This window comes from Apus apus, chromosome 1 (genome assembly GCF_020740795.1).
Source record: "Apus apus isolate bApuApu2 chromosome 1, bApuApu2.pri.cur, whole genome shotgun sequence".
NCBI classification, from domain to species: Eukaryota; Metazoa; Chordata; class Aves; order Apodiformes; family Apodidae; genus Apus; species Apus apus.
Window position 1 is genome coordinate 145,831,583 of NC_067282.1, and position 20,612 is coordinate 145,852,194.

The 20,612-nt window shown below is 40.9% G+C and overlaps 1 protein-coding gene across 2 annotated transcripts in view; it reads left to right on the plus strand.

Moving 5' to 3' along the window:
- Nucleotides 1–1,251: 1,251 nt before the first annotated feature.
- Nucleotides 1,252–20,612, plus strand: part of BRAF (B-Raf proto-oncogene, serine/threonine kinase) — an 84,836-nt gene continuing 65,475 nt past the window's right edge. The window contains exons 1-2 of one of the 2 annotated variants that reach the window (XM_051640536.1): nt 1,252–1,413; nt 15,625–15,726. In XM_051640536.1, the coding sequence (XP_051496496.1) occupies nt 1,279–1,413; nt 15,625–15,726 (237 nt within the window). In that variant the 5' untranslated portion in view covers nt 1,252–1,278. The remainder of the gene's footprint in view (nt 1,414–15,624; nt 15,727–20,612) is intronic. The other variant, XM_051640543.1, reaches the window with a different exon arrangement.

A 20,612-nucleotide genomic window follows, 5' to 3' on the forward strand; every position in this document is an offset into this window, starting at 1 on the left:
GGCGAAGATGGCCAGAGGCACTGGGGACGTGGTAGGGCTGGGCTTTGCAGCACAGCACTGGCTGCTGGCTCTGGCTCCTCCTCGTTTCTGAGCTGGGGGGAAAGTCATTTCTCAATGCACCCTACCCACCACCCCGGTTCCTCTGTCATTTGCACCAGAGGACCGAAGCCCAGGGCAGGTCCCGTGTGTGAGCCCAGGTTTTTCCCTGGAAAGGCTGCTGGGGAAGTTAGTGCACTTCCCATCATACAGAGAAGGTGTGGACAGGATGGATGCTCGTATTCAGAAACTGGGATCTGCTCCCAGACCTCCAGATCGGACAAAGCTGGCCAGAGGGTAAGAGAGAGGTGTTATTGACGGGAGGGAAGGGGTCCCAATTTCTGCTGAACTCAAGACCAGGCCTGTGTAAATAAAGCACCAGCTAGTGCCAGCTCAAGGCCTAAATGCCATCAATGAAATAAATAATAATAATAATAATAATAATAAAGTAGTTTTGTCAATTCTAGCAATCAATTATTTGAGTTTTAACTAGACGAGGCACAACATTTCCAGCTAAAAACGTGATTTTTGGCAGTGTCCCCATCACTGTTGCGCGGTGCATGATCATGAAGATGTACCTCCAACCCGCACCACTCCTGTCTGACAACCGACGTCCGCCCGCCGGAGGGTCTGGCGGCCCCTCTGCTCCCCTGGCTCTCCGCCGCTCCCGCCCTGCTCCAGCACACGCTTAAGCCTAGACCCCCCTCGCTTTAACCCTGCCAGCGCCCGAGTCCCGGCTTCATCCCCCCCCGCAGCCTGCGGGGCATCCCGGGCCGCGGCTGAAGCCGCTGCTGGCACATCCCGGCGGGGCGGGCAGTGCCGGGACCCGCCCGCCAAGCCGCCCCCCGGGCCCTCAGCCGCCCCCCGGGCCCCGCCGGCCCCGCGCCTGCCTTCCCTCCCGCGCCGCCAGGGGGCGCCGGGGCGGCGGGAGGGGGCGGGGCCGCAGCCCCCGTCCGAGTTCCCAGGGCGACGGGGGGTCGCGGCGTGACGTCAGGGTGTTTCCCGGCGGCGGCGGGCGGCCCATGCGCAGTGGCGGCGGCGGCGGGTCTTGGGTGACGTCACGGGCCGGGCGTGACGTGCCGGTGGCGCGGGCCGCTGGGAGCGGGCCGGGAGCTGCGCTCGCCCCCCCCCCTCCCCCTTCCCTCCCCCCTCCCTCCCACTACGGGTCGCGGCTGGGGGCGTCCCGGCGGCGGGACGCGGCCCCCCCCCTCCCCCTCCCTCGCCCCGGCGCCGCGATCCAAGATGGCGGCGCTGAGCAGCGGCAGCAGCGCCGAGGGGGCCTCGCTCTTCAACGGGGACATGGAGCCCGAGCCGCCTCCGCCCGCGCTCGGCGCTTGCTACGCGGGGGGCAGCGGCGACCCGGCCATCCCGGAGGAGGTGAGGCCACACCGCGGCTGCGGCGCCCACCTGCCCCGAGCCGCCCGTCGCGCCCCCCAGCCCCTCCGCGCCCCGGCGGGCCCGGGCGGGCGGCTGCGCGGGGCTCAGCGGCGCCCCGCGGGGCAGGGCGCGGCCGGCGGCGGCGGGGATCCCCGCTCGGGGGAGGCCCCGGCCTCCTCCCCGCTCCGGCGCGGGGGCGCCGCCGGCTGCAGCCGCCGATGCGGTGCCGGGGCGGGGAGGCTGCCCCGCGCCTCGCCGCGGCCTCGCTCCTGGCCGCGCACCCCCGGGGCCCGCGGGCAGCGCCCGGCGCCGGGCCCGCTCCCTTCGGGGGGCGACCCCTGCCCACCCTCCGACCGGCGGGGGCGGGGGCTGAGGCTTTCCCCGCCGGCGGCGGCTGGGGAAGGGCGGCGGGCCGGGGTCTGCCTGCCAGGAAGCCCGGCTCCCTGCCCCTGCTGTCGCTCCTGCTGTTGCTCCTGCTGTTACCTGACGGCTACGGCCGGCGGAGGTTTTGCGGGGGGGTGTTGCAATCGGTTCCCCACCCCCCCCCCCCCCCCCTATGGTTTTGAAACGCTCCGAGTATATTTTAAAACCGGGGTTGGGTACGGTTCCTTTTGTGGATGTTGGCCTGGGTGGCCGTTTCTGCGCGGGGAGTCTGAGGAAACGTTAACGGCCGGGGCGCTGCGCGGGGGTCGGGGATGTCAAGCCTCTGGTTTGTCTCTCGCTTACATACTTCCTGTGTTTTGGGGCACGTTACTTAACTTCCCAATCCCACGGAGAGCGAGTGGTACTACCTGTTTTACTAGGGTTAAAGTGTGAGTTGCTAACGCTTCTGAAACGTTTTCAGAAGGTGGAATAGAATGTGCCGTGACAGCGCAAGGTGTTTGGCAGATTCAAATCCTGTCGGCATCACAGGCAGAACGAATTGCCAAATGCCATGCATCACGTCTGTTCTGGAGGTAAATACAGATGCCAGAAGCTCTGCCTTCTCCTAAGTGCTAGTTACTGAGGATTATTTTCAGCTCGGCTTTCCCCATCGTGTCTATATAATCAGTACAGGACCTCTTATTTCTGAGCGGAGTCTCATGGCCTTGTGAGGTGCTGAGCCCACAAGGTAGAAAAGCTCCTCGCTGCCCTGGGGGTAGAGCCTCCAGCAGGGAAAATGACCTGGCTTCAGTCATCAGCTCACAGAGGTCTCTGGTTAGAGTCCCAACTCACCAGAAGAAGGCTTGTCCTTTCACCCATTTTACTTATTAATAGCATAGTGGATTGTAGTAGAATTAACGAGTTGGGAAGTTTGACAAGTACTAGAGCTCATGCTGGGTAGATGGCCAGAAAAGAGAAACAGGGAAGGAGTCTGCCTCTATCGATGCTGCTGAGAGGTGAGATTGATTCCCTTATCTTATGGAGCTGCTGGCTTACTTGCTGAGGGAAGGTAAAACTTGGTGGTAGGCATTATTTTACACCTAACCAGCAGGGTGATTAAATGCTTTGGGTAAGGCAAGTCCAGTCTTAACTTTGCCTGAATAAGCAGAAACTCTCAACTGGTTGACAAACCTAAGTACCTAAACACTAGAGTGTAACAAGTGCTTTATTTCAAGCAGTAAAATGAGGTTAAAAAGCTTCTTATGGACTTTTAATGTGTAGATTGTGCTGGTGCAACTGTGCATGGAACTGAATTTCTCAGTTATTTCTGCCATAAAAATACCCAAATCTCTGCAGAATCATTTCAATAGCTGCTTTACATTGTGACCCTAGTAACAGTAGTATCTCTACAGGAGAGATGAGTAAATAAACTGCAGTTTAAGAGAGAGGAAAGGAGAAAGCAGTGGCAGGAGGCAAGAATTATTTTTTTTAAGTCAGTTTTCATACCAACAGAAGTGTTTGTGAAAGTGTCCTAAGTCACTTGAACTTAGAAAATGTTTCAGTCTGTGTTGTCATTAGATTTTACTCCAAATCCTGAATTGTATAGTGTAACTTCCCTCCTCCCTCCATCCCCCCCAGTATATTACATCCCTGTATGAGGGAGAAGCAGTCTGATATCTTTAACACCTACCAACCAGAGAGGTTGCTACACTGCGAGTAGGAGTCCATGTATTCATGGTTAGGAAGCCTGTGGTTTTGTTCTTAGCTGGTTCCTCCTCAAGTTGTAAGTAATTAAACTTTGTTTACTGTATAAGTAAACCTATGACTTCAGCTAAACCTTCTCATAAAGTTCAAGGCCAAAAAATTGCTGGTACAGTTAAAATGGAAGCTATCCTTATTACAAAAAACAGCCAACCTAAAGCATAATGCAAATTCAAAGTGACATAAATCTGAAGAATACTGAAGTGCTTCTAACTGACTCATGAATCCAGTGTAAGTACATGTTCTAGTGTTTTGTTTCAGTCCCTCAAGACAAGCTATATCCACACTGTAGAAGAAACCTTGCTGTGGGAGCCTGTCAAGGAGTATAACATCACTTATTTTGAGGAGATACTTGGAAAGGTTTTAGTTCCCTGTAGTCTTTTAGGAAATGCAGTCCTGATTTCCAGAAGGAAAACCTTTCAGTTCTGTGCTCAAGTTCTAGTTTTAAAAGAGGGGTGGTCAATAAGAATCTCTTACAGGCCTTGAAGTAGTCTTGCACAAACCTGTAAGTTGGAGTTGGAGTATTCTGCAAAAAGTTAATAATCAAGTGCTTTCTGCTGGGTACAGCTACATCAATGTCACTTACGAATTCAAAGCTTGGAGTTTTAAAAAACAAATTTAGAACCATGTTGTTTGACTCATATCTAGTTTTTAATTAAATAATGAATTTAGTGCTTTAGGAGTTGCCTCAGTACCCTAACTGCTGATACTAAAAATCATCTTCTCATAATGAAGTCATTACATAAGAGTATGATAATTGCTGAAGCTTTTTTCTTTCTATATTACAATTCAAGATTATCAGGAGTAGTTACCCATGTGCTCATACAGTATGTTAGGACATAGGTACCTCTTGGAGGGGTAAGGATTTGAAAAGGGTAGGGGCAAGTTAATAGAGCAGAAATTTTCCTCTTCTGCTCACCGTTTGGTTGCTGATGTTGGGAGCACCAGCACTCATAGAATGAGTGCTGGCGTCCAGAGGCACGTAGGTTGGCTTCTTCCCCGGGATGAATTCTTGGGACAACAGATTGTTTGGATGGAAGGTTTTCAGAGTATTACAGGGTTGTTGATACAGTAAGAAGTGTGTGACAGCTGGGAGGAAAGGCTCTGTTCTTGTTGCTGGAGATTATTTACACCGATATTAAATAATTCAAATGGGATTTTCTGTACTCGGAGCTTTGTGCCCTGAACTGCTCTTTGGAAGATGAAAATTACTTTGAGGGTTGTGAAGTGAGGGCCTGAGTTGTTGGACAGTTGATAGTTTTCTAAGAGGCAATGCTGGAATTTATCCTGCATAAATATTAGTTGTATATTTAGAAACCTTAATCTTACAAAACAGATTATAGAAGAAGAATAAAATGCATATAATTAAAAGACACTTCTAACCTTATTTTGAAATACTGGCTTCTCATAAAGTAACATAGAGTCACCAAAAAAACCTGAGGTTGTTTTTGTTGAAATAACACTTGGGGAACTGATGGTGTTAGGAATGAAAATAACTTTCCTCTTAAATTTCTGTTTCTCTGAAGAGTTTATGATTACACATGCTAGTTGTTTGGAAAGTTGAAACAATACAAGCAGTTTTTAAATTTGTTGCTTTTGTAGCCTTGGGAATACGTTTTATGTCAAATCTCAATTATGTTTCATTGCATTTGTGCTCAGTGATTTAGCTAACTTTATAGTCTGTGAATGACATCCTATTTAATTGTGAGGACAAATTAAACTTAAGCTACAAGATGCTTCATATTCAGTTAATGTTCTGCAGGAGTGTATCTCCAAAGATAAGTGAAATAATTATTTTGCACAGCATGGGAAAGGCCCTAGCTAAATGCTGTGTCTGACTAGGAGACACAGCTTTAAGAAGTACATGGTCTAGGTGAGGAGATATTTGAGAAGAATAATACGGGTGATCTGAAGATCTTTGAGTCTCTTTCTCTGGAGATGCTCAAAACCCGCCTGGATGTGATCCCATGTAATGTGCCCTAGGCAATCCTGCTATTATGGGGTGGAGGGGTTGGACTAGATGATCTCTAGAGGTCTCTTGCAATGCCGAAGATTCTGTGAAGTCTAGAAGATCAGAGCTTTGAGGAAAGACAGAAAAAAGCTGAGGTTCTTTAGAAAACAAAAGGAAGTTGTCAAATCTGATAAAAGGAGGAATGCAAATAACTTGTTCTCCAGGCTTGTGGTGACTACCACCAGAAGCAGTGAGTTTAAATGATAGCAGAGGAGATGGTTTCACATCACTATTGGACCTTTTTCTTTATGGCTAAGTATAGTGAAGCATGAAAATACACTTTCTTAACTTATATATATGTCCTTTAAAGGATTCTGTTACGTCCGCAGGCAAATATATGTCAGGAGTGATAGGGAGAAGTTGATCCAGGTGTAGAAAAGACTATGACTTTGATAACCTCTTGTATTTTTTCCTTAGGCTTTTTGTGATTTATTTGTGGTGAGGTAGGTTGAACATTAGAGCATAACCTCAAAATACTTGTGTTTAGTGGGGATTATTAAAGAGATTTCAGCTTACGAGGTTTTTCCCAAAAGGCAATAGGGTTAATGGTTCTGTCCTGTGGTAGCTTGTTCTATTACATAGAGCTTGCTTAATAGAATAGTAGCTTCTTCTGAAAAGTTCTGATGTCTCTGGAGACTTGTTTCTTGTCTCTGGATATCCACAAACTAGTTGGATACAAAGTGTTCAGTACTGCGGGTTTTTTGATCATTTATGCTGCTAATGCTCTTACTGTTCTTAGTTGTTGTTAAATTCAAGTCATATTTTTAAGTATGTTGTATTAATATCCTTCTTGACGCTTGGTTTTAGCCAGGGAAGTGAATTCTTATGTTGCATGTAGTTAATTTACTGTAGACCAAATGAGATTTTTTTATTAAAATGGAGATATCTTTTGATGGTAGCTAATTTTTTTAAACAAACTGAAACAGAAAAAAATTCCTTAAAGCTCCACTATTTCACTTTCTTGTCTTGTAATCTGTAGTTCAGTTTAATTATTGAATCTATAGAAAACTTGACTGCATGAAAGATTTTTAAGGAAATTCCAATTAGTAGGAAGTATAATTTTATTTGTCCTTCCAAAGGAAACAAAACAATGTTTCAAATGATCATGAAATCATAATTTTCTTCCAGTCCACCCTTACATAGAAGCTACTTAATGTTTACAGATTATTTGGGGACACTTTTTGGCTAAGAGTAAGTTTTACAGAAGTTTTATTTTCAGTTTGAACAAGTCACTTTCAAAGGATGGTGCAGTTTACAATATAATAGAAAGGCTCTGTCATAACTGTAGACCCCAAAGGTTGATGTTGCTCCCCATCGCAGCAGTTATACTGAAGTTAATCAAATGGTGCTCTGCCACTGAGAGGGGAGATTTTGCTCTGTTCCCTGTGCCTGTGTTCGGCCACTCAGCCAGATCTGCTCCCTGTGCCAACTTAGTCCCACGTAGGTACTATCCTAAGTTAATTCAACGCACTAATGCTGAAGAAAGTGCATCACTTTTGCTGGGTTAGTTTTCTGCAAGCTTAGTGAATTACGTCTCTTCCACAACACACCTGATGAACTCTTAAAACCCTTGCAAGGTAGGGAGAAGTGTGGTTAGGGAAGAGTAGTCGTAAGATGGTGGCATTTCAGTACCTTCTGCCCTTTTTTTTGTTTTGTTGTTTTGTGTTGTGTTGGGTTTTTTGTTTGTTTGGTTTGGGTTTTTTTGGTAAGATCATCTGTCCCACGAAGCTGCAATGGTCATTTTTTTTTTTTTTTATTTGCATTGAAGTCTTGTTCAGATGAGGCTACCTTAGCTGGACTTCCCAGGTTTAGATCCTGATACATTAGATCTTTATGGTCCTGAGCTTCCTTGTTAGATTGCAACAGTGTTACTTGGTTTCTGAGGGTTGCTTCTGAGCATCCCTGTCTCAGAAACATGATTCCATATTTTTGCCAATATGCCAGGAACATGAAGGTCCTCTATGAGCTTCTTGTATAATAAGTATACTTTTCCAATAGTTTTGACCACATGAGAGTTGTAAGTACAGTATTTAGTTTTCTGAGGTGTGAGATGGTTTTCGTCATTTTCAACTGTTCACACATTGTGTGTGAACACAGCTACTTTCTCATAGCTAGTGCGGGATACAGAAGTCAGTATGCAGTATATGGGGTTTTTTGCTGCAGCTGTTGTGTTCCAGTTGCTCTTGAGCTTTTTGGTTGTACAATGGAATCTTCTTAATGTTTACTCCTGCGTGCAGCTTCTTTCCAAAACGATGAAATATGTATTTATGCAACAGATTTCTGTGACAAGGGCTAAAGTTAAACAAGGATGCTTCATGTGGAATTACATGCTTTTTCTTCTCCTGTTTATGCTCCTTGCTGTATTTGGCTTGTTGTTCCACCTTTTTAGCAATTATGTGTTTTGAAGGAGCTGGAGCAGTGCCTCTCTTTTTTATGGTTACATTTAATTAATATGGACCATAGCAAAAAAAGTGATTCCGGCTGTTTGAAAGTGCTGTCAGTTTAGGCAGGAGTTTTTGGGCAGCAGTGCTGCCAGCTATTATCCCACTGTAAGACACCCAACCAACCTGAACATTAATGACCAGACAACAGAACCTGTTCTCTTTTGAAAATGGAGTTTGTCTGCACTATCGATATTGAATTCAGGACATCATAGTGTTGGGCACTTAAGGGAGATTCTATTTCTATAAGGTTCTAATCGGGTAAAACATTTTTGTGGGTTCTCCCAGTATATCCTCACAAAACTTTGTATGAAAAGGCAATTAAATTGTTCATTTAGGAGACAAGCAAGTAAGGTTGTTAATGAACAAAATGTACTTACTGTTTAAAAATGTGTTGCATAACTGACTAGGACTTTTTTTTTACCACAAAAAGGGGGTGTCATCTCTAGTGTCTTCATCTGTTATGTAGGAAGGCTCCTTAAACAGTATAGTAATTAGTAAAGCTATTGTTAAATGTACTGATAAGTTGTAAATACTTTGCAAATGCAGTTGCATTGTGTTCAGTCAACATTTTCTGCTACTTGGAGCACAGACTTGGTAACTTTTACATTTGTTTTTTATAAACCTTATTTCAGATAAAGGGATTGCTTTGAGAAAATAGGCACTTCTGAAGTCTGAGTAGTGTGTCTAGTTTTTTATCTCTCGTACTAGTTATTCACTAAGGGTGTTTGCACTGTAAAATGAACATGAAATAAAATGCATCATTATGACTTCAAGAAGTTGGTAGTATTTAGGTGTTTTGTTGGTTTATATATTGGTGCCTCAATCTTTGAACTGGTTTTTAAAATTTATTAATTAAATTTTAATAGATCAAACATTCTAATTAGTTCTAAGTGATGTACATTTAAATGTGAGCCTGTAGCATCATCTGAAGTAGCTTTCAGAAATGATTGCTTTAAGCATTCTTGTAATTTTACTAAAATACAATTTGTAAATGCTAATGAAGTATCTTGTGACTTTTTTAAGCTGACATACATTGTTGAAAATTAATGTAACTTTTTCCACTCTCTAGTTACAGTAGTTATAAGATTATAAGTCTTGCAGCATGTTTTATGTACTAAATACTTACGCAATTTGATCAGCTGATGTTTGAGTGAAATAAAAATATTTTTTAATTGTTTTTTTTATTATTATTTGTTGTTTTTTTTTTTAGTTTTCTGAACTAGAAGGTTGTTCGCAACATCCTTCCATGGAAGCTGTTGGTTTTTTGTTGGTTTTTTTTTTGTATTTGGTTTTTTTTTTAGCTTTCCTAACTCTACAATGAGTGGCAAGGAGCCAGCTATGCCTTTAAATTATTTCATTTTTCATATTGGCACTAGGGTTACTAAGGCAGCATTCTAGTGAGTGGAACATAGAATGCCATTTAGGAGAATGTGGTTTCTGTGGCTGTTTCTATTTGTGACTGTTTTCTGTGATTGGGAGCATATTACTTGTCTTTTACAAATAAAAAAAACAAGTACATTTGCTGTGTTTCAGGGTTTGAGATCTCTTTGAGGTACCTTAGTTACTTTATTGGATCACAGCTGTTTCTGAACAAACAGAATAGATTTGTGCTTGACTAACAATTCCAGCTGTCTTACATTTTCTAGCCAGTTGGTACAAAATATGCACAGTGTAGTAATAGATTAGTGGTAGAATATTGCGAAGTGTATAACATTATTTTATGGAATGGTAACATGAACTTATAAATAGGTGCTGATGATCTTTTCTGGATAGTCTTAATTAATTGTCAGCTCTGTCACGGAGAGAGTAGAATAAGTTCTGTAGCTCAGCTGAGACTGAGTTTATTTGTTTTGTTGTTTTAATTAACGTGACCCAAGCTGTGTAAGAGCTGTTCTCAACTAGTATTTGCTTCTTACACGCAATTATTGTAATTAGCTGGTGGACTGCTTGCTTTCCATCACAAATATGACTTGTCTTCAGATTGAGGTGTGCGCAGAAATAATCTGGTGTGTGCATGACCATTTTCTTTTCAACATCATTGCTGTATAGATTTAACACTTGTTGAGAATCTCTGGTGGTGATCTCTCTAAAGCGAAATTGCATTCTTAAGTTAGTTAGGAAATCTGGATAGGTTACTTTACACCTTTTTTAAACCTGTCACAGTCTAGGGAGAAGATATTAAATTAATAAATGTAAATACAGTGAATTGTACTGGAACTTGATCTATGTGTGATCCTCATGACTAGTGAATTAGTACCAAAGTGAATAAAAAGGACTACTAGTAACGCAACACAAAAGCCTCAAGGAATGTGGAATTAAAGACTTGCTTAGATCAAAGAAAGCCGTGCAACTAGTGGTTAGTGATTTAAATTAAGGATACGGGCAGTTCTTATTTTTCACACTCTACTCTTCTGCTGTGGTAAAATACATTTGTTAATTTATCCTTTTTTTTAGAGCTTGGAGGCAAATTCTACTTAGCATCAAGTAGCAAAGATGGCAGGTGATGGAAAAAGTGGGGGAATGAAAGAGAATTGAAAACAAAAACTAGAGGGCTGCTGCTTCATATTAGCATCCATCAAACTGGGCTGTAGAGAAAAGTGACACTATGCACCAGCTGGTGCAAAACTCTGTCCTTTGCCAAGCTGTTTCAGCACACTAGATTGGCAGAAAACTAACCTTGATGAAGAAAACTATTTTCTACTTGTTTAGCACACTGAAATCGCTCAGCCAAAGGTTTAAGTTCTGAAGAGAGAGTGAGGAAGGTTGCAAGTGTACAAAGCCAATGACAATATGATAATTTCAGCCACCTTCTAGGTTGGTGTAAGCTGCAAAGCAGCTGCTGCCTGAGGCTCCTGGTGACTTTGTTCTTACAGAGAACTGCTTGGTTGTGTTACAAGAGTAGACTTTATTGAGCTTTATTCTTTACAATTTATTATTGTATTAAAAAAAGTCTTTTTGAACACTTAGAAGAAGTAAGGAACGTTTGAAGTCTGAATTCTTTTTGTGAAAGAAGAGGCAATTTAAGAGGCAGAGGCCTGACAGACTGAAAGCTATTCGGTTTTAAGTAGAGCTGAATGATGAGCAATTCAATTTGCTTTTAGAATTAAACAAAGGAAAGACATTAGGTTTTTCTTAGTTGCAACTGATGGTTTGTTTATAAATGAGAGATGCAATAATATGAAGTAAAAACTGAGTGGCTTATAGCCTTAAATTTGTGGAGCCATAGTCTTCCCTGAATAGAATGGATTTAGGCTTCTTCTGTATCTGTCTTGCCTCTGGATCAAAATAGGTCATCATCTTTATTACATTGCAAGGGAGTGCTTATTTGCAAAATTAATGCACGGTTATCCACAATAGGCAAATACAAGTTGATATATCCCAGTATATCTGGAATATTTCCAGTCTTCTGGCTGTCTGTGTCCATGTTAGCCTGCGTCAGCTTCCTTGTGTCAGAAGCCCTGAAAGGAGAATCAGATGTAATTTCTCATAACAGAGAATAACTTTAACCTAATGCTAATAGATAAGACAGAAACATTTATTTGTGGTGGGTTCTTTGGAAAAATTACGAAGTTATCCAAGCTGTAAAGGGTTCATTATTTTTTTTGTAGAACTACAATGAAACTCTGTCTCATGTAAATATGCTGCTTCCTATGGGAAGGGCCTGGATTTGCATGTGGACAGTACTAGGTGCATTTACTTCAGAATACATTCATATTTCTAGCAACTGCCTCCTAGGCTATCGCCAGGTTTTGTATTTCTGTAAGATACTTGGCAGTTGTGACTTTATGGTTTCCTACAGGTGTGAAGTTTCGTAAGTGTAGTGGAGTGGTCATAAGAGTAACAAAAAATAGGTTTTATTTTACTTCCAGACCAGCAGTTTTCTTTTACTTCTAGAGAAACCGTTACTAAAGCATGAATAAAGGGATTACTGTCAGATCTCAAGGACGGAATGGTATTAGTGTGTATGCATTTAGCTTGAAAAACTTGGTTTTATTCTGTTGTCTAGGAACAAGCTCTTTGGTCCAGATTGCTAGAAGGGCTCTGTATGTCATGTTTTTCCTGTCTCCATTGTTAGATAGTTCTTTGTTGCTGTCCTGGAATGTACCTGCTTATAGGAAATGAGATGCTTACTAAAATCCTAGGCAGTTTTTGTACATTTCTGTTTTATTTGGAATGTTGGTAGAAGCCCATACATATCTGAGTGCTACTGAACTCAAGGGTTTTAAGTCTTAAGAACCTAGTGGTTCTGATTTTTTTCCATAGAGATGATGGGGGTGTGTCTTTGCTGAGAGTCTGTGAGGCTGGGCTGGTGCATGTGATGCAAACTTAGCCGAGACAACTTATCTGAACATGCAAGTTTGATCCTCAAGGAGCTAGCTAGTTAAGGGTTGCTCTGGACCGCAAAAAAACTGAGTATAAGTATATTCACTGGTATGGGAAGACAGATGGTATGTTTTCTGTAAGTAAAAATAAGTAGAAGTTGCTACTTAAAGGGATATTGTGAAGCTTGGAAATTTGCCATGGCATATGTGTTCTTGTGCCTACTTGATTAGGGATAGAATATGCTAGTCAACACTAGATTTGAGGAAGTTTTTTCAGCTTATCAGAAGACTTTTGATGAATATAGCACATGAAATAGGTTTTCCATTTCTGTGAGCAACAAGTAATGATTTGTTGCTATGGTTGACTTAGATAAATTTCCTTCTGCCTTCAGCATACTTTAAACTATGTGAATAGCCTTTCAGAGAAGATAGAAATCCATATTAAGTTTTCCTGTAAGATTTACTTCTGTTAAGACTCTCAGTTTAGTACTCAGATGTTTAGTAGGAAATTCAGGGCACCATTTTCAGCTCTTCTGAGCAATGTTGTCTTCCAGTAGACCTTGTCTTCAACTTCTTCAGTTGAAGACATTTTTGCCATAGCCTAGCAGCTGACAATAAGTTTAAAATGATTTTGTTTTCTTCATTAGTAAAAGGTTTTGCTCTTGTCATGGTATTAACTTAGCAGGAAGATTTCTGCTGTGATAAGAGGCTGTTTGATTCTCTTGCCAGCATCTCCTAAATAGGATTCTTCTATTGTGTATACTGCTGTTGCTCAGTTGTATTTGTTATTCTATATCTTCACTGTAAGAGAAGAGAGAAGCAGTGTTGTGGTTTCAGCACAAAATAGAAAATAACACATGAGCAAGGAAGTTATTCATTATCAATCTTCAAAAAAAGTATTTGGAAGCTCATCTGACAGAGGTTCATTTTACTCAGCACTGGTGAGGCCACAACTGGAGTGCTATGCCCAGAAATGAGATCCTCAATACAACAGAGATATGGACGTACTGTACAGACTCCAGTGAAAGGTCACAAAGATGATTAAGGGCGAGTGAAAGTAAGATGGAGTGAGGCTCTTTCCGGTGGTACCCAGTGATAGGACCGGAGACAGCTGGCACAAACTGAAACATAGGACATTCTCTCTAAACATGAGGCAGCACTTTTTTCCATGTGAGGGTGACCAAGCACTGGCACAGGTTGCACAGGGAGGCTGTGCAGTCTTCATCCTTGGAGATACTCAAAATCCATCTGGACGTGATCCTGGGCAACCTACTTGGGCAGGGGGTTGGACTAGATGGCCTTGTCCCTTCCAACCTCAGTCCTTCTGTGTTTCTTGGTTACTTTGTCAGTGAAGCATCTTCCCTTCCCACCTCTCACATTGCCATTTAAGTCTAGTAAGTTGTTGATACTGGTTGTGGTACAGTACATGTTGAGGAAAACTTGGGTAGAATTGCCGGAATGACCAAAAAATGGAAGTTGCATTAAGTACTAATGAAACCTGTTTCTGAAGGTAATCCAAAGATGATTTCTTAGTTTGCTAAGAAATTTCTTTATAGACACCCAGGTTAACAGCACGTTACTAGTTACACAGTAACTAAACATCCAATACTCATGAATGGGTGTTATGGTTTGACTCAGGATTAGTAATTAAATCAGTGACAATAATGCTCTCTATCCACTCCCACAAAGGTAGGGAAGGAGACGATAGGACAATAGGTTAATTGAACTTGAGTTGATTTGAGCTTGTTTTCACCAAACGTACAACTAGCTCTTGCTATCTTGGGAAAAACTACTAAAATACAGAAGTCCTTCTCTTTGCTGCTGGTTAGGGGTCCTAGCTTCAACATGATAAACTGATAGCAAATTGAGAAGCAAGCTGACTTCCACAGTCACCCCAGGGGAGTTTGCATAAAGAGCACTTGAGTAGCACAATCTGTTTGGTGTCTCCTCACTCTTTGTAGTTTGGGTTGCTTGGTCCTGAGGTAACTAGTTTTCCTTGACTGTAGCTTCTTGGTGAAATCTTTGTTATGGTATCTGTTCTAAAACTTGGGCTAGAGGTGAATTAATTATTTGATTACTTTAGGAAATCACTGGCAAATAACTGATGTCTGGAATTATAAAGGGTAAATAAGGTGATGTGCAAACTGTGAGTTCTATATGTTTTAGAGTTTGTTTCTTTGTGAACATCTCAAGTTTTGTAGTGGAACTTTGGTTTTGATCTAATTCAGATTGGATCCTATAATTGTGTCTACTTTAGAATATGAAGTTATTTGCATCTTTGTTTTAAAGAGGTAGGTTTTCACAACCTGTAAATCCAGACCTGGTCTTGAGGCCTTATATATTGTAATCTGTGAAACAGTTAAACTGAAAAATGTAACAGGAATCTTTAAAATCCCTTTGGAAGAAGCACTGTGGATATTATATTAATTTCTTCAATCCTGGATCTATGAACTCTGCTGTAATATTTTTTTCTGGATAAATAGTCTGAATAGTAATACCTGTGAAGAAGAGATTCTCCTTTTTCTCCCTTTTCCCTTGCTAGAAATTTCTGACTTTGGTAGGACTTAAAGTAGCTTCTTAAATCACAGTAGTGTTATTGCTTTAAATGTTTGCATTTGTATTTCACTGTCTTTTTAGGTATAAATTAGGATTCATAATACTGTTCATCTACAATAGTCTCAAAGTCCTAAAATTGACTCTTTCAAGATGTTGTGAAGAGTGAGGAACAACCTGAGTTGTTTCACAGTACTGTGCCTTAAGTTTTCACTGTGCTCTAAAGGTGGATATCTTTTTCCGATCATGTCCGAGGTCTGTTAGAAAGCTTGCAGGGTAGACAAGAGTACAGAAGTTAGAGTATGGAAGGTGCTCCTTAAGATAAAGACATCCTATTCCCGTGCAAATAGAACACTAGGTCTAGGGTTTGTGACTGCTGTTTACATAGAGTACTTAAGATCTGACAGAAGAACTTCTTCACTAAACATTGTAATAGTGTAGAAATTGCATTGCAGAGTCTTGCAAGGAAATATTTAATATGTTCCTGATAAACATGAAAAATAAACTGTTCTTAAAAGTTGTTTATTCAATGGTTCCTGAATTTTAAAACAAGATTTAATTTTTCTCTGTTTACCTAAGAAGTAAGCTGTGTCTTACTGACGACCGTGGGTGAACAGGATAGCTTTGTTCACTGTTTTACTGACCATTAGAATACTTTTATTATGCACTTCTGTTATTAAATATAAAGAAAATGTAATTTTGTTTTAGGACAGATTCTCTAGGCTCCTTTTCATTATAAATTTTTTTTCTGTTTTAGGTGTGGAATATCAAACAGATGATTAAATTAACACAAGAACATATAGAGGCACTGCTAGACAAATTTGGAGGAGAGCATAACCCACCATCTATATATTTAGAGGTAAGTTTACATTCAAATGAAAGTGATTAGACTAATGGTGTGTTATCTTAATCTTACGTGAAGCATGTTATGTTAAAGCTGCAACTGCCTGTTGTAAAAGAGAATATTATCTTTGTGTATTAGAAACTTAACTCTTCCCCTGGAGAGAGAAAAAAATTGTTTGGAAGTCCTGATGTGCCTCAGTTGGGGAAGATCAGTGGCATGGACTAATAGCTATGTTGATGCAATTGAAATATAAAGCATTATTTTGGGGCAAGATGGGGAGGAAAGGAAATTGTACATGTGTTCCAGATAGAGGCATTCTCTGATGTTAATAGCAAATATGTACGCATACATGTGAAAACAGAAGACTAACATTGCCTTTAAAGCAGGTGATTGACTTAATTGTTTTTTTTCTCTTTGAAAAATAATCCGGTAGAATCCAAAAATTGTATTAGTAGATGGCAGCTTTTTAAAGGAATACATAAAATTGTAGGGTGGAGTAATATTTTTAAGCTGTATTTCATTTGTAAGCTAACTACAAATTAAATTTCTGTATTCTTTCATCACTCCAGATTTGTAAAGTTGCACTGACATAGGACCGTTAAGAGCGTAAAAAAGGACTGCATGCATAAGTTGCATCTATTAGGAATTAAATGGTTATCACTTGCTTCAGACCCTTTTTCTGGTTCTCTCAAGTAGTGAAATAACTGGAGATCAACCAGATTTCTTTTGTAGTCTTTTTAATTGTAATTGCTGCCTAAAGGCACTGGGTAATTAAAAGTAAAATTCTCATTATTTGAGGTACCCCTAGCTTTTCTCTTGATGTTAGAATAGGGCACTAGCTTGATTATACAAATGTTGACATAATGTCTAACAATTAAGGTCCAGTGAGGCCTTCTATAGCTGTTTTACTTCTTGCTAATATGAAATGGGAGCATTGAATGAGTGCTAATTACTATTTTAGCCACTCAATATAGTATATGAATATATGTCTGCTTTCATGTTCATTCCATATGTCTGGATTTAATATTGTCACATGCATGTTGGTTTCGTTAGGTTGTGTATCAAATTACAGTAATAATGAGCTTAATCTGTACTAAGTTAGAATTTCAGGTAGTGAAATAATTTGTTCATTACAGCCATTTGTCATTTGCTCATATCTAAATTAAAATAGAGGTCCCTACACCAAAAGCTTTTTGATTATTCTGTGGTTCATTAATACAGAAGAGGGAATTGGCAGTTGAAAGTATGTGCTAGGAAATTATTAAGATAGAGTGTAGAGTAGGGTAAGTCTGAAATAGTTGGTGACTACAAACAAGCTTAAAGTAGATTTACAAGTTTCATCTCAGTGGCACATGGAACCATCAAACTTGCACCTCTGGCTCAACAGGGTAGGGAAACCCTGCAAGATGGTGCAGGGTGTTCCTCTGCTGCAGCGAGTTCTGCTGGACCATGAAGTGTGCTTTGTGTCGAGTAGTGCTGGTAGTGACTTGAGAGCAGTAAGCCATTGGGAAGAAGGTAGAAGTGACTGGGATTCTGCTTATTCAGTTGAATTTTCCTGTGAGATAGCAAGTCCTGTGGAAAGAGCCCACTGTTGTTGAAATAAAAAGCCTTGCTTTCTGCTTCTTCTGTTCAGGTACTTTGCAGCAGCAGTAGTGGCTGAGCCACTTGTAGTCAGTTTACCTGGAAAGAAAATGTTCTGGTTATGTTGGATTGGTTTGCCATCCAGTTAGTAGATTAAACATGGTGATGGTGAAGTCCAGTGAGCCCCAAAGCTGTGTTTAAGTGTAGAGAAAGGGAAGAGCTTGCAGCTGTGAGCCAAGAACCCAGAAAAGAGGGTAAGAGGGGAAAGGAACTTTCTCTTTGGATTGTCATTATCTTAGATTAGATAATCTTCAGATTGATTGATTGAAGTGAATAGGATTAAATGCTGCAAACCTATAATTTGTTCAGTGTGTAGATTTCATGTGGTAGAACTATAGTGTGAGAGAAAAAGAAGAAACACATTACAGAGTACCTGGTACAGTCAGAAGCAAGATTACTGTCTACACTTAACTCTTCACCTTAACCCACCACCAGTTGTCTGGTATATTTCCCTTTCTGTGCATTTCTCACCTCTTTGGCTGCTTTTGCCTTGGTTGAGAACAGGGGTTGCTTTATATTGTTAGAGCTACGTTGCAGCAATTTATCTGAATCTCATCTGCTAAAGCTACTATTTTGACTTTCTGTATTCCTCCACCTGTCAGGAAAAAAACAGAACTGCCCTGGTTGCAGCACTAAAGGACAAAGCTCTGTGTGAAAAGCTCTGAATATAGTGTGATAATGTGTGGAAGGATATGTTTGCGTCTAGGAAATGCAGAACTAAGAAAATACAATACTTTTTGTATAAATAAAAAGGAGAGTGTGTAGAATACATGTGGGTAGCTTAAGTGCTTCAGTAGATAGCTCATCTGTCTGACATTAGCTGGAAATAGCAATCTCCCAATGTACAGACCCACTGTGTGATATGGGGCCTGTTGCTCCTTTCTGTACCTGAGCATCATCACCGGTTTCTGTGCATGACCCCTCTTTCCCCCCAGGCTTTCACATCTAGGCTAAATCTAGGTCTTTACACTGTGGTCTGTGTGCTAGCTCCAGTGTGCTTGAACGGGAAGATAGTGTAACTTACACTCTGTCCATTCTCTTCTGACTTTCACATTTTGATTGTTTTGCTCATTTCTTGCTATAGAGTGCAATATTGCCATGCTTTTACTAAGAATCTGAATGGGTAACTTTGCAAGTCTGTTGCTTTGGACTGCATCACCTTTCCCTTTGTTTCTTTCCACTACTCTGACCTCTTTGCATCTTCCATAAAATATGAGTGACTCTTATGGACTTCTATAGATTGTGCCTCTTGATCATCTCTTTTGAGTGCTATCAGCAAGCATGTTGTCATCTTCTCTTAGCAAAAATTGGAATTAATTAAAACTAATTGCTAGATAAGTACCTACAAATGAACACTTTTGCTTTCACTCATATTGCCTTTCACTATTGTAAACATCTACTTTGCTATTGTAATGCTTTCTGTGAAACCATGGCTTTCTATATACTTATGAAAAGCTTGACAGCTGTCCATCTTCTGTTGGGTGGAGTTTCAGGAAAATAGGATTTGTTCAGGTCTTTTGTACTCCTGTCTAGCTTCATATCCTTTATTTCTTATGCATCTTACTAACTGCTCATGTTCACAGAACTTAGAGCACCCAGCAGGCTGGCTCCTGGCCTGTGTTGGAGCTGCCTCTGTAGACCTGTCAAGTAAAGTTGTGGTTGAACCTGGTGACAAAATTGCAGTTCAGTTCAAAGTGGAAAGGGAGGGGTTGGAGGAGCAGAAAGTGCATAGGAAAGCTGAAGAATTTAATAAGAAAATTAATTCTGAAAATCAAGCATTTGAATGAGGTAGTAAAATTATTTGTTGCATTGACTATAAAATATACACTTAATTTAAAAATAAAAAGGAATTTCTGCCTGAGTTACAGTTGCTCAAGAAAATAGAACGTAACAAGCTTTTGTTTCTGTGCTCGTCAGAGTAAGAAGACAACTTTTTTATTTTTTAATTCTGAGGGGATTTGATGTGTTTTATGTCAAAAGAACTTTAAAACTGACAGCTGTTGTTGCAACCATCGATTTCAGGATTCATCAGTTGACTGTGAAAGAGGAATGGATCTCTTGCAATACTGAAAGTGACTGACCTGTGCTATGCTGAATTCACCATCAATTTATTCCTGCAAGGGGGGTACTCGGATTCAGGGGTATCTCCTTGCCTTGATCCATCATTCCTCGGTGACAGTCTTAAAAAGGTGGCTGGAGAGCACAGATGGTGGGGCCTGCAAGCCTGGGCAGGCTGCTTTGTTTGCAGCTGCCTAGGAATGGTAAATATAATGTGAAGCTGGAAGGCAGCAGGTAGCCTGTCTCCCTCCTCTCAGGGCAGGAAATTAGGGGCTGAGGAAAGAGACCAAAGCTGTAGAGAGACTTCTGAGTGTGTGTATAAGGTACAGCAGTAGGCAACAAAATGAACAGAGGAAAGAAAAGAACATTTGTCATTAACCACACAATTTTCTCCTAATTGTTATAATTAGCAATAGCTTCAGGAGTCTTATCAATGTTCTCTAATAAGATTACAGTAAAAACTTCTGTTTTTTCTGACTGGAAGAAATAATAAAGGTAATAAACAATAGCTGTATTAAAACCTGAAAAGTGCTTGTAGCTAAAATTCTTTTTTAGGTGATCCTAGTTCTTCTTCAGTTCTTTGTCTATGAACATGCACCTCAGGTCTAGCAGACCTCTGGAAATCACTGTCAAATATTGGAAATAATTGCTTAACTCAGTAGTTACAGAAGTATCATTAATAGAATTTTTATTTTCTTCTGGAAAAGAGGCTTCAGGAGCTTCTCCATAGGTTTTACCACACTTTTTGGAAGCACTCCGTATCACAGCTGAAAACATCAATGATTTTTGCCTTCCCATATAATTTCTCAGTGCGTTGTATCTATCCTTGAAGTGTTGTTTCCCAAAATACACAGTTTATTATTCACTGTGGAAAAACCCTTTCCTTAAGTGTTTGTGTAAGCATTGTAAATATTGGAAATCTTTACTGCGGAGAAGTCTAGTACTATGGTGCTGGGAATCAGTTATCAGAAGTGGTTAAAATATGCAGTTGTGTGTTTTTCTATCATGGCCATAAGTAATTTTTTTGTCTCTACCAACAAAATACTGATGAAAAGGATAACCTAAACTAGGGAAGGGAGAATAAAGATCTGTGCACTTCAGCTTCTCATTGGCAACAAATAGTGTTTACGAACTGAAATGGGTTGAATAGATCCAGACAGGCCAAAGCATTCAGCTCAAACTTAGAAAGGAGAGATAGTGCT